At 47.6% G+C, this 15,213-nt stretch overlaps 1 protein-coding gene across 1 annotated transcript; it reads left to right on the top strand.

The window, feature by feature from the left end:
• Positions 1-265: 265 nt before the first annotated feature.
• Positions 266-7,529, top strand: HAX1 (HCLS1 associated protein X-1). Its single transcript, XM_063316853.1, has 8 exons — positions 266-367; positions 2,692-2,933; positions 3,695-3,861; positions 4,821-4,878; positions 5,705-5,814; positions 5,982-6,084; positions 6,825-6,943; positions 7,408-7,529. The coding sequence occupies exons 1-7, from the start codon at positions 315-317 to the stop codon at positions 6,920-6,922; spliced, it is 831 nt and encodes a 276-aa protein (XP_063172923.1). The 5' UTR covers positions 266-314; the 3' UTR covers positions 6,923-6,943; positions 7,408-7,529.
• Positions 7,530-15,213: the final 7,684 nt, after the last annotated feature.

Below are 15,213 nucleotides of genomic sequence, written 5' to 3' on the forward strand. Positions count from 1 at the left end.
GCAGGGAAAAGAAAAGAAAAAACTGGAAAGCCAGTTTAGGGGGATTGGCTGCTTCCAGAGCTGTGGACTTCAACTCCCAGAATTCCCCCGCCAGCATTGCCGGCGGGGGAACTCTGGGAGTTGAAGTCCACACCTCCTAGTCTCCAAGATGGAGAAACTCCGCCTCGGAGCGGCGTTCGCCTCTCTGAGGCGCCATGTCGTCAAGCGGCGGCTCGCTTTACGGCGCGGGGTGACCAGAGGCGCCTTTCGCGACGGGGTGGCGGAAGCGGGCGTTCCTGCGGGGGGGCGGCGTCGCTTTACGGCCGCTTGGGGGCATGAGCGTCTTCGACCTCTTCCGCGGCTTCTTCGGCTTCCGCGGGGAGCGGAGGTGAGAAATCGGGGTCCCCCCACCGGTCGGGCCGCGCGGGGCGCAGCCTGCTCCCCCGTTCCCGCGCCAGGCTCCTTCCAAGCGCGCGTGGTGGGCAGAAATCTCACCGGTTGAGCCTATTCCCGGCCTGTCGCTCTCCAGCGGGGTTGGACCAAGGCTCCCATCATCCCCTGCCCCGCATGGTGCGGATGAGGGTTGGCGGGGAGCTGTGATCCAGCCGATAAATAATATCCTTCCGGGCCTGGGAGGCTAAAGAAGCACCGGCTGAACTTCTGCCTGCCAGCCAGATTAAAAAAAACCAGCCTTTCCTCCCCTCTCATCTCGACTCTACACCGGTTAGATTTCTTTCCCCACAACGTGGGCAAAAGACGCGAACGTCGTGCCCCCCTCCCTTTGACCTCACAGCAGCCCTGCAAGGTAGGCTCAGCCCGGGCTAATCTCCAGCCTCCCCTTGTGAGCGTCCTATCCCACCAGGATTCGAACCTGGGTCCCTTCCTGGCCTCCCTCCGGTTGGTGCACGAAGGGCAACTCCAAAATTAGATCCTTGTCTATGTTATTTTTAGTAATTTCCCCCTCTTTTCTTTTTAAATGTATGTATAAATAATACTACAGTGGGGATTTGGCGTTCAGTTCAAAGGGTTAGATTTTTTATTTATATATATCGATAAATATAAATAAAAAGTCTAGCTTTTTGAACTGAACGCCAAATCCCCACTGTAGTATTATTTATACATACTTTAAAAAGAAAAGGGGGGAAAATTACATACATATATATATGTATATGTCTATCTATGTATGTATGTATATATATGTATGTGTATGTAATAGGTATATATGTTTTTTATATATATATATTTATATATTATATATATATATATATATAAAAACGATATAGTATATATGCATACATATATATGTATGTATGTTTATATATATATATTTATATATTATATATATATATATATATAAAAACTATATAGTATATATGTATACATATATATGTATGTATGTTTTATATCTCCTGCCAACCGAGCAGTTCGAAAACATGCCAATGTGAGTCGATTAATAGGCACCGCTTCGGCGGGCAGGTAATGGCGTTCCGTTTAGTCATGCCAGCCACATGACCACGGAGGAAGTGTCTTCGGACAAACGCCGGCTCTTCGGCTTAGAAATGGACTAGAGTCCCCCTAGAGTCGAACACGACTGGACTTAATGTCAAGGGAAACCTTTACCTTTACTATGTTTTATATATATATATATTTATATATATATTATATATATATATATATAAAAACTATATAGTATATATGTATACATATATATGTATGTATGTTTTATATATATATGTATGTATGTTTTATATATATATGTATATGTATATGTATAAAATTTATTTATAAATAAATATCACTGCCCATCTCCCCCGCACAAGGAGGGACCCTGGGCAGTTTACAATAAATATATGTTGTATTTATTGTGTGCGTGTATATGACACACACACATATATGTAATATATATGTTTATTTTTATATATATATATATATATATATATATATATATATATATATATATATATAAATAATATGTTAATGTGTGTCATATATATATCACAAAAAGAACTCGGCGTGCTTTGCCTGGTACAGTTTATCTTTTACGAACGTTAATGGAGCCTGCGTGGCGCCAGAGATTTTCATCACCCACTTTCTGATACGAGCTCTTTGGGAACGATAGCTTGGTTTTAAATAAATCAATAAATGCCATGGGGGGCGAAAAAGGGGGAGAGGCCCAACGGGCCTGTTTCCCACCTATTTTGCAAACACCCTGGGAGGAGCCTTGGCAAAACCTTTTCAAATGGACTTTTGCCGATCAGGACTGAACAACAAGGCTTTAAAGCTTTGTTTATAGAAAAGAAATGAGATCTGGGAAAAAGATTATTTGTTGTATTTTAAGACAAGGCGATAAGTCACTAAAATCGTTTATACTTGTTATGAAGGGGAAAATCATTTCTTTATACATTTCTCCTTTTTTCTTCCTTTTTCTTTCTGTTCTGCACTTTCAATTTGTTCTTTTTATTCAATTTGTTCTTTTTATTCAGTTTGTTCTTTTTATTCAATTTGTTCTTTTTAATGCCCTGACCCCATGTGGGGGGCATTGGCTCTTTTTAACTGCAACGTTCAGTAAAATTACTATATATTTTTAAAAAGCCTTAGCAAAACCTTTTCTCATGTGTGCTCCTGTCTCCTCTGCAAATGATCTTGGGGTTGAATTCAAGGTTTCGAAAAATGGGCAAGGGACCCCTGTTCCTCACCTGTCTCTGCCCGCAGGACCCCCGACCCCTTTTGGGGGGCATTCACCCGGGATGACGAGGACGAGGACGACGAGGACGACGAGGATGATCTGGGTTTTAGAGAAAATCACTTTTCCCCCGACGGCTTCAGTTTCGGCTTTACTTTCGAGCCGGGCGGCATTCACTTCGACGACCATTTTGGCTTCGAGCAGCTTTTCCAAGATTTTAACAACTTCTTCAGCGACGTAGGAGCCCGGAGTCTGCCTCCCCCATCTTTTGGTGGGTGCCCTTTTGCAGGATCCTGATGAAATTGGGGTCCTGCAGGGATAATCCGGCTTTGATCGGACGGTGGAAACAGATCAATCTCACCCGAGATGATCCGAAACTTAGATCCTTTGGACTTTCCAATATTATATAGATCAAGGGGGGGGAAAGACTGGTTTGTTTTGACATTCTGTAATTTCTTCTCCTTCTTTTTCCTAGCAGCTGAGGCTGGCTGGTTTATATAATAATAATAATAATAATAATAATAATAATAATAATAATAATAATAATAATAATTTATTTCTTCTTCCTCTTCCTTTTCTTCTTCCTCTTCTTTTCCCCCCATAATGATAGTTGTACTTTATACTTCTATGCCCCCTTTTTTCAACCTTCCTCTTTTTCATTATTTTTCTCCCTCCCTCTGTTCTGTCCTCGCCCAAACAGCCCGTGTTTCCTGTTTCATCCTCCCAACGACCCTGCGAGGCGGGGATGCTGGCGACTGTGCAGGAGAGGGTAGCATTGGTGGTTTTCCCCCCCCCCCTTCATTTGGGGGAGGAGGTTGAGGGGGTGACTGTGATTTATTATTTTTTTTTGCGAAGGAGCGGTGTTGCTCCTTGCTCACCTGTTGCAGAAAAGCAGGGCTGGCTCGCGACGCCGAAAAACTTCCCTGGAACTCGTGATCCGCCCAGCCTCCTCCATTTTTTTGCAGATTCCAAACTCCCCTTTTTTTTCCCCAGATTTGCTCCTGGATCTAACTGCCAATTTCCTTTTTGCAGAATTCCCTTGCCCGGAAACGCCCTCGCCACCAGCCGGCCACCCCCTTGAGAAGGGACAGACTCTGCGGGATTCAATGCTGAAATGCCCAGACAGCCATCGCCCTGGAGTAGAAGAGGGTCCAAATCCTCCAATTTCAGAGAGGAGGCCCTGGCCCCCTTTCCGGGGGGTGAGTGGTACTGATGTTGGTTGGGGGAGGGAGAAATATGCCCCAGTAACCTCCACTGACGCCCATTGTGGTGACTGATGCATCAGAAGTTGATTGACCTTGGCTAACCTCATTGGACCCATTATACAGAAGGGAGGTGGAAGACTGAGGCGGCACCGTTGCCCTGCCAGCATTCTTTCTTTCCAAGAGATGCCCAGCTTTGTAAAAACCAAACCTAACCCTGTATGAGTGGGGGTGTGGGGGGGTGCGGTCGCATTTAAGAAGCAGGCTGCAGTAACCATCGTTTGTTGCCTGAGATTGATTGATTTATTGTTCAAAGGCATAGCGCCGCCCATCTCATTCGTTCGTTCGTTCATTCATTTATGAATTAGCCTGGGCAGCTTGCAAGCAGTGAAAAGAAATGTGTAATTTGTTTGTAAATTGTAAATGTGTAAATTGTAAAATGAGCTGAGGTCTTCCCATCTAAGAATAACACGAATGCAACCACCTTGCCAGGTACTAGCTTTCTACATGCAAGGGGAGATTTACTTTACTTTACACTTTACTTTACTTTACAGTTTACTTTACTTTACTTTACAGTTTACTTTACTTTACTTTACACTTTACTTTACACTTTACTTTACACTCTACTCTACTCTACTCTACTTTACTTTACTTTACTTTACTTGTTTTATTTTATATCCCGCCTTTATTATTTTTATAAATAACTCAAGGCGGCAAACATACCTGATACTCCTTCCTCCTCCTCTTTTCCCCACAACAGCTTTCTACATGCAAGGGGAAGGTCTTTTCTTCCAAGTAGAAGGATGGTGTTTTTTTTTTAAAGGAAAACTTCTGAAGGGGTCCAGCTCACAAAGCTTGCAGTTTGCAGTTCGTTCTCCGTTTACCTTCCCTTTGACTGTCCCAACCCTGTAGGGGTTTCTGAGCAAACTGGTTGTCTCGCATCCCCTTTTTTACAGCTTCCGGAGACCCAGCTGGACACCGCTGATTTGAAAGATTCTCCCAAAGAAGATGGAGGTCAGAGGCTGAATGGGGGAGATACATAATGCTAACCTGGGGCAGATGTTTGCAGCATGTTGGCAACTGCCGGATTCGGAGGGGGACTTTGTTCAGAATATTTGGGGAGAGTGCAGTCTTTTTTTTTTTTTAAAGATTTTTTAAAAATCTACATTTGCGGGCCTACCAAGCCAGATCTTGTCCTGTGTGAAGCGAATGCTTTTGGACTCTGTCCTAGAACAGCCGTTTGACTCTGGAACTCCCTGCCACAAGATGTGGCGATGGCCACTGAGTCAGATGGGAGCTAGGAGAAATACCTAAGCAAAAAAGAAAGAAAAAGTGGCAGAGCATAGGCATAATTCCTGCAGGCTAACCCTTCAAATCGCCCTGTTTATGGCTTCTGATTAATTATTATCCGCCTTTGTCGCCCATCTCGCTCCGAAAGGCTCTGGGGGATGGATAACGCGTTAAAGCTAAATTTTCAACTCAGAGTAGAACCACTTCCAATCAAAACAGCCTATTTATGCACTTCTCAAAGGCCATTGGCTGCAAGGCGCACACGGCCATCGGCCTGGGCTTTTGGGGCGGTTCCTTTTCAATATACAAGTTTCTAGTCCTCCTTGTCGCAGAGTAAACGTAGAAGCTGCTTTCTGTCTCCTGGCCAAAATACATCTTAACGTGAGCATCCGAGCATGTGTTCGTAACATTTGTGGTCTTTGCGATGTCGAAATTTGAAAGCTGGTGGGACCGAGGGCGTACAGTGCTCGGACTCCGAAACCCATAAGGTTCCCTTGGCTTCTTCCTGACCCAGAGACACAACTTAAGTTTCATCTCGTCTTTCTTGCAGATCTTGATTCTCAGGTTACTTCCAAAGGCTTGCAAGTAATTCTTCCCCCAGCCCAACCCAGGTCCTATTTCAAAAGCGTCTCGGTCACAAAAGTGGTGGCACCGGATGGGGTGAGTTCCAAGGGTGCCAGTCCAAGGAGGGGTCTGCAGGAGTCATGGAGGCTGAACAATATAGCTGGTCGTTTGCTTTAAAGAACCAAGCTTCTGGTCCTCATGGTTTGCTTGCCGCTCTTCTGCTGTTCCTCTGAATGTCTGGCAATTTTGTCCTGTCATTTCAGACCGTTGAAGAACGCCGGACTGTACGTGACAGCCAGGGCCATGAGGAGACGGTTGTCACCCGGAGCAGGGGGGAATCAACTTTGGGGCCTGATGATGGCCCAAGTAAGTAAGAGGAGGAGCGTGTTCTTTTCTCTTCTTTTCCTAATTTTTGTTAAAAGATTTTACACAGATAATAAGAAATAGATTCAAAGAAGGAAAAAAAAACATATAGTGAAATGGATTTAAAAAAAAGAAGAAGGGAAAAACAGAAAAGAAAAGAAAAAGAAAATAAAAGAACAGAAAACATGAACATATATATATATATATATTCGAATCAATAGATTATTGATATTGCAGAATATATACTGTACATACAATTCTGATCAAGCCTCTCCCTCCAAGTTTTCATCCTAATTCCCTTCTTTCTGTAACCTATTCTGTCTAATCCTCAAAACCGTACGCCACAAAATCATTTTCTTTCCTACGCAAAAAGCCCATCAGGGGTTTCCACCCATTGACAAATGCCAATAACGACCTTTCCCTAATCAAAGAGGTCAGTTTATTCATCTCAGCAAGTCCTGTCTGTTTCACCAGCCCTCCCTCCGCGGTGGGCGATGCCAAGTCTTTCCATCAAATTCTAAACCACCACAGGGGGCGCCATTTTCAGAAACGCCCCCCTCTTTACATGTTTCTAGTCCTCATGGTGGCAAAGCTCAACCGGTCCATTCAGTTTTGCAAAGCCGCCTGGATCCCAAGGGTCGGAAACGTCAAGCCCTTTAGGGAAAGGGGGGAAATGTCTGAGACCCCCCGAGAGGTGGCCACAACAGCCAGCTAGAAATTCTTTCCGGCGTTTGGTTTTGCAGGGCATCCAGCCCCCTTCAGCTCCCGGCAGGATGGGGACATGAGCGACACGGATTCCATTCTGAACACCTTTTTCCGCCGCTGGTTTCCAAACCGGTAGTTCTGCTGGCAGGGAAGTCAGGTACGGCAAAGGTCGCTGCCAGCTGGCATTCTACCCGTGTACTGTCTTAAGCCATGCCCTGCATGTTTGTTCCAGAAAGGGGTGGTTGGGAAGGAAGCGGATTGGGCCCCTGGGGCCCGGGTCCCCCCAACCCTAGGGGGCGCTGCCGAACCGTTTTGCCCAAGCTGTAGGTGTTGGACGAAGGGGGGGAGGCTGGTGTCGGGGTTTAAATTCGAGCCTTGCAAACTGGACGCTCCGAGGCTGGCCTAGCTGACCTCGCAGGGCTGTTGTGGCAGGGAAGAAATCTGGGGGGGGGTGCTCCGAGCAGATGGGGGTAAGAACCCTCAAACCGAGTGTCAACGGTGGCTGAGCCGTAGATGCTCCCTTCCCAGTTGCACTCGAGTTATGGGCGCCAAGCTGCATTGTGCCCTTTGTCCAAATTTTCCATCATCAATGGTGTCTCTCTCTTTGCTGTTTTTCACCAGGTTTGCATTGGTTTTCTACGCCTCGCCTCGCTCCTGCCCCACCCCTTCGTGGACCCCTTGCTGCGCCATAGTCCGGAAAGATGACAAATACAATAAAAATAAAAATCTCTTTTTATGCTGGAGGTCAACTTGCGTGTTCTTCTTTCCCCCCCGGGAGGGGGGCAAAGCAATTGCCAAGCCAGAATCTAAGAAACAGCCCTGCCGAATCCACCTTCCTGTCCCCAAGTGCAGGAACGTGGGGGTAGATTGCCCCTGAGCCTGGAGGCTCTCAAGCGCTAATGAAGGGATCCATTACTTTGGATCAGTGGCGCGTTAGAGGAAATTTCTCAGAGGATGGGTGTGCTCTGGGTGGGATCAGAAATATTCCACTTTTTCTTGGTTCAACAGGGAAAGAGGTATTATAGTCCCTCAAGCAGGAAATCTTCAACCAGGCCAATTTCAGTATATTTTCTAAAGGCCCTTCAAATGCAGGAAGCTGGAGACGGAGCGAGATTTCTCCACTCTGAATCTCTAACTTTCATTTTTATATAACATAATATATCATTACGTTATATAAAACTTCCATTCCATAAATCTTTCTCCCACTCGGCTTCCGGATGCTTGAGGCTACTTTGCTAAAAAACAAAAACAAAAAACCATGTTTCCTAGGTTGAAACTCAAGTTTCTTTTTTTAAAAAAACCCAACAACTTTATTCAAGTTTCAGAATATAGGTAAAATACCAACGCATTGAAAAGGATTGAAGGAAGACTAAAAGAAAAAAGATGAACCAGAAAAGGTGCAGAAATCAATAGAAGGAAACACGAAGTGACTTCCGACCTTCAGCACAGCTACAAATGCATAACACATTATTTTTATTTATTTTTTATCAACTTTTTTATCCATCTCCCCCAAAAGAGGCACTCTGGGCAGTTTACAAGGAAGCTAAAAAGGTTAAAATACAATGAAAACAAGATAGATATTTATTTATTGATATCGGTATTGATGGATGATGATATTATTTATGACTGTATTGAATTTTAAACTGTTTTATTGTGAACCGCCCAGAGTCCCCCGTATGAGAGAGATGGGCGGTGATAGAAATATGATTGATGGATAAATAAATAAATATAACAAGGTATAAATATAAATATAGAATATAAAATAGTATCCAACATAGCAATTAAAAGTTCTGATTCAGATTTATAAATACACAAATACATTAACCTAATTTTAACCAAAATAAACATGGCTATAAATCACATCAACCGAATCATCAAAACCCCAAATGAAAACTTCCTTCTTTTCAGCTGCAAGCAAAAAGCCCCAAAGCGGTTTCCAGGCAGAAGCAAAACCAGGCAAATGATTTTCTCACTGTCAGTTTCTCCATCCCCGCCAACCCCAGAAATTTCACCCTCCTTTCTCTCACTGTGGGAATTGGCAAATCCTTCCACCTCTGCGCATGCAAGAGACTTGCCGCCGTCATAGGTGAAGTCCCAATTTTTCTTGCCGCCAAACCCAAAAGAAAAAAATTCCAGTTTCAGTTGGGCATGCATTTTAAGAATCTTTTGAACGGTAAGATGTATCTGCTCCCAATATTTCTTAGCTCTCTTACAGGCCCACCCCCGGTGGTAAAAGACACCTTCGCCTGGGGCACATTTCCAGCATACATTGGGTTGAAACTGACTTTCTAACTGCAGAGGAAAATGAAACCCACTCGGATTTCTTGACATTTTGTCCCCTACCACTCTTAGCCCCGGGGCTGGGACCGTCCCCATCGGCCACAGCCCAAGTGGGTTGGGTTATCCTGTCCTTCCTGTGTCTGTTCTATACACAGGAGAGCCCCATGTGTGCACAACAGACATTGGCCAATTTGTACCCATTCCAGCATCCCAAAGGGTGCCCTCGGCGCTCTCTGCCCAAGGGCACAGCTGGAGCCGGGCAAGGCCAAGAGAGAAGTGCCAGGCTGGCAGACGTCTATGCCCAGCCTTGCCAAGTCGCCCTTTCTCTTAAAGAGGGTGCACAACTCTGCTAGAGCCTCCCCATGCGGGCAGCCTACATTTTGCCCCCAAGAACTGAGAACTTGGGAAGTTTAGAGCTCTCCCCATCCCGGCCACCCATTAGCCAGCTGACCCGTTGGGCTGTGACGCTTTTTCTCTCCTGCCCTGTGTCCTTTGCCCTTACCTAACTCTGCTGAGCAATTAATCAGCCCAGAATAATTAGCTATTATCATTGCTGGCCAAGGAGGCTTGCGTGGGCATATATATTGAAGCTGTTCTCTGGAGCTTCGCTCCTCCGCTGGTGCCACTCTGAGGAAAGCCAGCCATGGCTTATGATCGCGTCTTGGCCAAGGTGCAAGCCCGCTGCCAACTTCGCAGCTGCCTCCTACGGCAATGCCTTGCGGAATTCCTGGGCGTCTTTATTTTAATTGTGAGTTTCTGAAAGAAATGGGTGGTTCCTCCTTTTGGGACAGGGGTGGGGGCGGTTTTTAAACTGGGGGACTCGCCGTAGTGGCTGAAGTAAGCCAAGCTTTCCCAGATGGGCCCCTTCCCCAGTGCTAGAAATTTGCCCTGTCAGTTTGCCTTTCTGCTATGCTTCTCCCACTAAACGTCAGGATTCTAGTCCTCATGGTTCTGAATGCAATGTTGACCTTTAGAAACCTGAGGAGCAGCCTTAGACCAAATCAGACCATGTTTCCATCTGGTTTAGAGTTCCCCACACAGACTGGAACCATGGTTTAGGGTTTCAGGGGGAGAAGCCAGGAATTGAAGCAAGCGTTACTGAAAATGTCAGGTTCCTAGCAGGATCTGAATGGCCACCACCGAAACAGCATACTGTGCTGTGCAGATCTGCACATTCTCCCTTCCACATCCCCCAATTTCCTATCGTTGAAGCGCTACGCAAAGCCCAGAGGTCCTTTGGACTAAACTTAACACATTGATCAAGCTAGTTGGCCATTTGCTTTTCTTGCTTAATTGGCCCTTGCCACGTTCACTTTACAAGTAGTCCTTGCTTAACAACCATTCATTTAGTGACAGTTCGGACTTACGATGGTGCTGAAAAAAACGACTTGCAACCAGTCCTCCCGTTTACAACCATGCAGCATCCCCGCGGTCACGTGATCACGATTTGGATGCTTGGCAACCAGTTCGCATTTATGACCATCGCAGCATCCCGTGGTCATGTGATCGCCATTTTCAACCTTTCTGGCTGGCTTCTGGCAAGCAAAATCAGAGGGGAACTGCATGATTTGCTTAATGACCATGTGGCTCTCTTTACGCTCATGGCAATTTGCTTAACGGCTGCTTCAAAAAAGGTGTAAAATTGGGTCGGATTCACTTAACGACTGCTTTGCTTAGCAACCGAAATCCCAGTCCCAATTGTGGTCATTAAGTGAGGACTACCTGTAAATCTTGATAGGGGAAGATATGGCTTGTCTTCAGTGCATACTTAACTGAAAGGTGAACCTCTAAGGTAGCAAATGTTCAATTCAGGGGAATTGACCGTTTGCACATGAAAATGCGCATGCCTTGTACAACTTGGGTTTCACACAGCGGACCTGCGGCTGCGTGTCCCAAACTGCCAATCATTTATTTCCTAGGACGTGATATTTTCCCTTTCCTAGTACATCTTTAACCCAACGTGCAAACATTCAGTTGTCCTTTAAACTGCTGGAGGGGAGGCAGAAATCTCAAATCCTGGGAACAACGTCAAACTGGTCAGAATAATGAAACCCGCCTGTGCGTGGTGGTGTGAAAATGGGCGTTGTCTTCCCAATTTTCTTTTCAGAAGCGTTGGCACACAATGGTTGTGCAAATTGACGAGGGCGTGTGCATCCCCAGGTACACAGAGATCCCTGCTGATAGAAAGCTAGCCGTTCAGGGAAAAGGTGGCAGGGTTTAAAGCCGGCCGGGGGGACTTCAGATCAATTTCTGCTTGCGAGGAAGTGGGATAAAACGGGATGGAGAGCCACGCCCACCCTCGAGCAGCTGAAGAAAAAGTGGGTTGTAAGTGTAATAAGGAATCTCGCTTTCATCCGAACAGCCTAGATTTCTAAGGGCAGGGAGTTGTTGGCATCTGTCTATTTAGCAACGCATTTAAGCAAAGCCAGGTTTCGCCAGCGCCTTCTGCAAGCCAAGCATTTGGGGTGGGCCTGTTAAGCATTTGGGGTGGGCCTTCAGATTCTTCTGAGCCAGGGGCCCCCAACCCGAGGCCCGGTTATCAATCCCCCTTGGATTGCTTGCGGATAGTCCTGGGATCTGCAGAGGGCTTGTCAAGGGCTGAACTCCGCCCGGCCCTGGAGAAGGAGTCGGGCAAGACAAAGTTCAGGCTTGTTTTCCCTTCTCACAGAAATTGCCAATCCGGTTCAGCTCCTTCTCTGCCAATCTGGCAAAGCTGCTCAGTTTACCTGCAGCCTAATCCCGGCTTCCCTGGCCAGCTCTCTTTCCCCTGGGGACAGAAAGGCGATGGAGGCAAGGGGAGACCCCCGGGATGGCAGGAAAGCGGGCCCTAATTCCCCACCCGCCTGCTCTTCTAGGTCATCACGCTCAGCGCGGCTGCCCAAGTCGTCACCAGCGAAGGAACCAAGGGTACCTACCTCAGCTCCTCTCTGGCCAGTGGGATTGCGGTGATGGTAGCTGTGCATGTCTCAGGCGGCGTCTCAGGTAACACCCCTGCGTGGCTGTGCCTCCCCCCAACAGATCCAGTCTCTCCCCTGGTTGCAAGCCCACCTGCTCTTGCCAGATTTCCTCAGTCATCCAACCTTGTGCTCACCGAGAATCAGCGGATATATGATTTAAATGAAATAAATGGAGCCTCCACATCCAGTTGCTCTCTTGTCACTGCAGATGGACAGCTGGAAAAAAACTCTTGCCTGTATGGCTTGGTCCTTCCAAGGCTGCTGCTCCTTGGTGTAGATGCAATGCTAGGCTGGACGAACGCTAGGCTGGGTGAACGCTAGGCTGGGCGAACGCTAGGCTGGGCAAACGCTAGGCTGGGCGAACGCTAGGCTGGGTGAACGCTAGGCTGGGCGAACGACGAACGCTAGGCTGGACAAACACTGGGTCAGACCCACCAAAGTTCTTCCCTTGTTGCGGGGAAGCATCTGGTCATGCCTGTTCAAACTCTCCAGCTGTCATAAAGGTTGGCTACGACGTCCAACAGCATTGGGCAAGGATTGTCAATCCACTTCATCTGGTGCTCTCAAAACATCCAACCATTCTGGGTCAAGCAGATGAGTCCTCCTGCTGTGTCTCTGTATGATTTCCTGCTCAACTCCCAGCTGATGCCGCCACAGCTTTCTCTGTACACCTGCCATGTACAAATATGTTTTATGCCCAGAAGGAAGTCGCTTGGTGTTTCTTTGCGCAACTCCCTTGGCCTCGTGCTCAGACCAGGGACTCATACAGAGGTAGAAATGTGTAGGGAAGACTCCTTTGTTACAGTCGCTCACGTCTGGAAATGGGGAACTGTTGACTGACAGGGAAGAAGTGAAGATGTTGGAATGGGTGCGGGGGGTGGAGATGCAGGTTCAAGCCCCTGCTTGATGATGAAGCTTATGCGGGAGTTTGAAGCCAATCCTTCACCGTCTCTCTCGGATCCCTTCACCTTACTGTGGAAAGAAATCGACGAAGGATCTTCATGCAAGATTTACTGAGATCCTAGACAACCGGCCGGGCATTTGTTACATGCATGCATTGAAATGATGATCATTGCATTATTGTTAAGACAATAGATGATGGTGATTGACAGGACCCTTTCTTGGTCTCTCTTGCTTTCTCCCAGGAGGGCACCTAAACCCAGCCTTCTCGCTCTCGATGTGCCTGCTGGCCCAGTTTCCCTGGTGGAAACTCCCCATTTACTTTGCCATTCAAGTCCTGGGGGCCTTTACGGGGGCAGGCACTGTCTACACCCTTTATTACGGTAAGTGGATTGCCTTCTTTAAAAGCTCGGAGGTGGTTCTCTTGGCAAGCTGCCCCCATCTGGGTTTCTATGGGCGGACCAAGTTGGTCCTGTCTCTGCAGATGCCAGAGCCCGCGAGGGTGGGACGGTCTTTGGGGCTGAAGGTAGACCAAGAACCAGAGTCGCTCCGTGATCGATTCTCTCTGTCCTGATTGGATCAGGGCTTGGCCCCTTCGTTCCGCGGAAGCTCAGAGCCCACCCTCCACGGTAGTCTGCGAGGGGGCCCCCGCCTTCAATGCCGCCCTTCTTCTTTTCTCCTGGCAGATGCCATCTACAGCTACAGCAACGGGACGCTTAGGGTCACAGGGCCCCGTGAAACTGCCTCCATCTTTGCCACCTATCCAGCTCCTTACCTGTCACTACGCAATGGATTTTTTGACCAGGTAGGACCATCAGCCATCTCCTGGAATTTGGAGACTGCTTGGATATTTGCTCTCCTTTGCACATTCGTCCAGGCCCAAATCCTCCCTTCCTTCCTCCCTCCTTCTTCTGTCCGTCCGTCCATCCGTCCTTCCTTCTGCACGTTCATTCAGGCCCAGATCTGTGCCCCCTCCCCTCCCCGGATATCTTTTGGGACGATGGGAAGGAGCCCGGCTCCAACTTCATGCGGAAATGTAAACCTGGCCTGGACAAGGGAGAGGGAAGGAGCGAACAGCTAAGGGACCACTTGCCAAAAAGGTGACACTGTCTTGAGAAAGCAGGTAGTGTGTGAACGAACTCAAAATAACCCTGCCGTGATTTTGCTTGGTATAAGATGCAGTAGAGAGAAATTGAGACCGGCTTTCCAGATGCTGCTCTTCTCCCTTACGGCAAGGACGAATGTTCCCAAACCCCTGCTGCTTCTCTTTCCTGACTTGGCCTTCCTCAAAGGGCTGAGAGTGGTGCAGCACATCCTGTTCCTGATGCAGAAATGCCTGCCTTCGACCTCTCCCCGGATTGGTTCGAACCGTTTGGCCGCTGGGAATAGCCGAGGTCCCCGTTTGCTACGATGAGCAAAGCAAGACCATCTAAGCAGAGACTCCTTCTGTTTTCTCCCACACCCTGAATATTTCTGTGTTAACAGGTGCTGGGAACGGGCATGCTGGTGCTGGGCATCCTGGCCCTCATTGATTCCCGGAACAAGCGCATCCCGCAGGGATTGGAGCCCCTCGGTGTCGGCCTCCTGGTGTTCACCCTCAGCGTAGCCATGGGGGCCAACTGTGGCTGTGCCATCAACCCGGCCCGGGATTTGGGGCCCCGGCTGTTCACCTACATGGCTGGGTGGGGTCCCCAGGTGTTCAGGTGGGTGCCTGAGTGCAAAGGGGGCAGCCCCCATTCCCCTTACGGATGCCATCTAGGCGTGTTCATCCACACAGCAGCTGGGGAATGTTAGACAGCAGTTGCCCAGACCCTGTGCCCTTTTGCAGAAAGACTTTTCATGCTGCGAGACTCTGCCAATCCCACCAAAATAGCCCTAATCACAAGAACCTGGGTTCCTAGTGGGCTGGGGCAAAGGACTCTTTCCTTTCAACAGCCAATAATTATACAGCACCTTTCTTCTACATCCTGCACTTAATTTTCAACAGTCGGTAGCAACCTGTCAGCCTTGCCAGTGGACCAGCCAGGAAACAGGAGCAGATGAGTTAATTCTACTTTATTGTAAGGCTGCATTGACAAAATCTTGCAAGTCTGAAAGTACAAATCTCCCCCGTTTCCTTTACAGCCCGAGAAACAAGGGAGGGTCCCTTCCGAGCCTCTTTCTCCTCCCATTATGCAGCTGTGGGCTCTGCTCCCTCTTATCTGACCATTCCCAAGGCAGAATCTCTTCGCCCCATCTCCCAAGGTTTTTTCCACATACATAACACACCCTGGGACTTGATAATTTCCAA

Source organism: Candoia aspera, chromosome 17 (assembly GCF_035149785.1).
Source record: "Candoia aspera isolate rCanAsp1 chromosome 17, rCanAsp1.hap2, whole genome shotgun sequence".
Classification (NCBI taxonomy): Eukaryota; Metazoa; Chordata; class Lepidosauria; order Squamata; family Boidae; genus Candoia; species Candoia aspera.

Excerpts from the sequence above, each read along its gene's own strand:
- HAX1 (XM_063316853.1), top strand. The coding sequence starts at position 315 with ATGAGCGTCTTCGACCTCTTCCGCGGCTTCTTCGGCTTCCGCGGGGAG. Across the intron at positions 3,862-4,820 it reads CCTGGCCCCCTTTCCGGGGG|CTTCCGGAGACCCAGCTGGA; the intron begins GTGAGTGGTACT and ends CCTTTTTTACAG. Across the intron at positions 4,879-5,704 it reads TTCTCCCAAAGAAGATGGAG|ATCTTGATTCTCAGGTTACT; the intron begins GTCAGAGGCTGA and ends TCTTTCTTGCAG.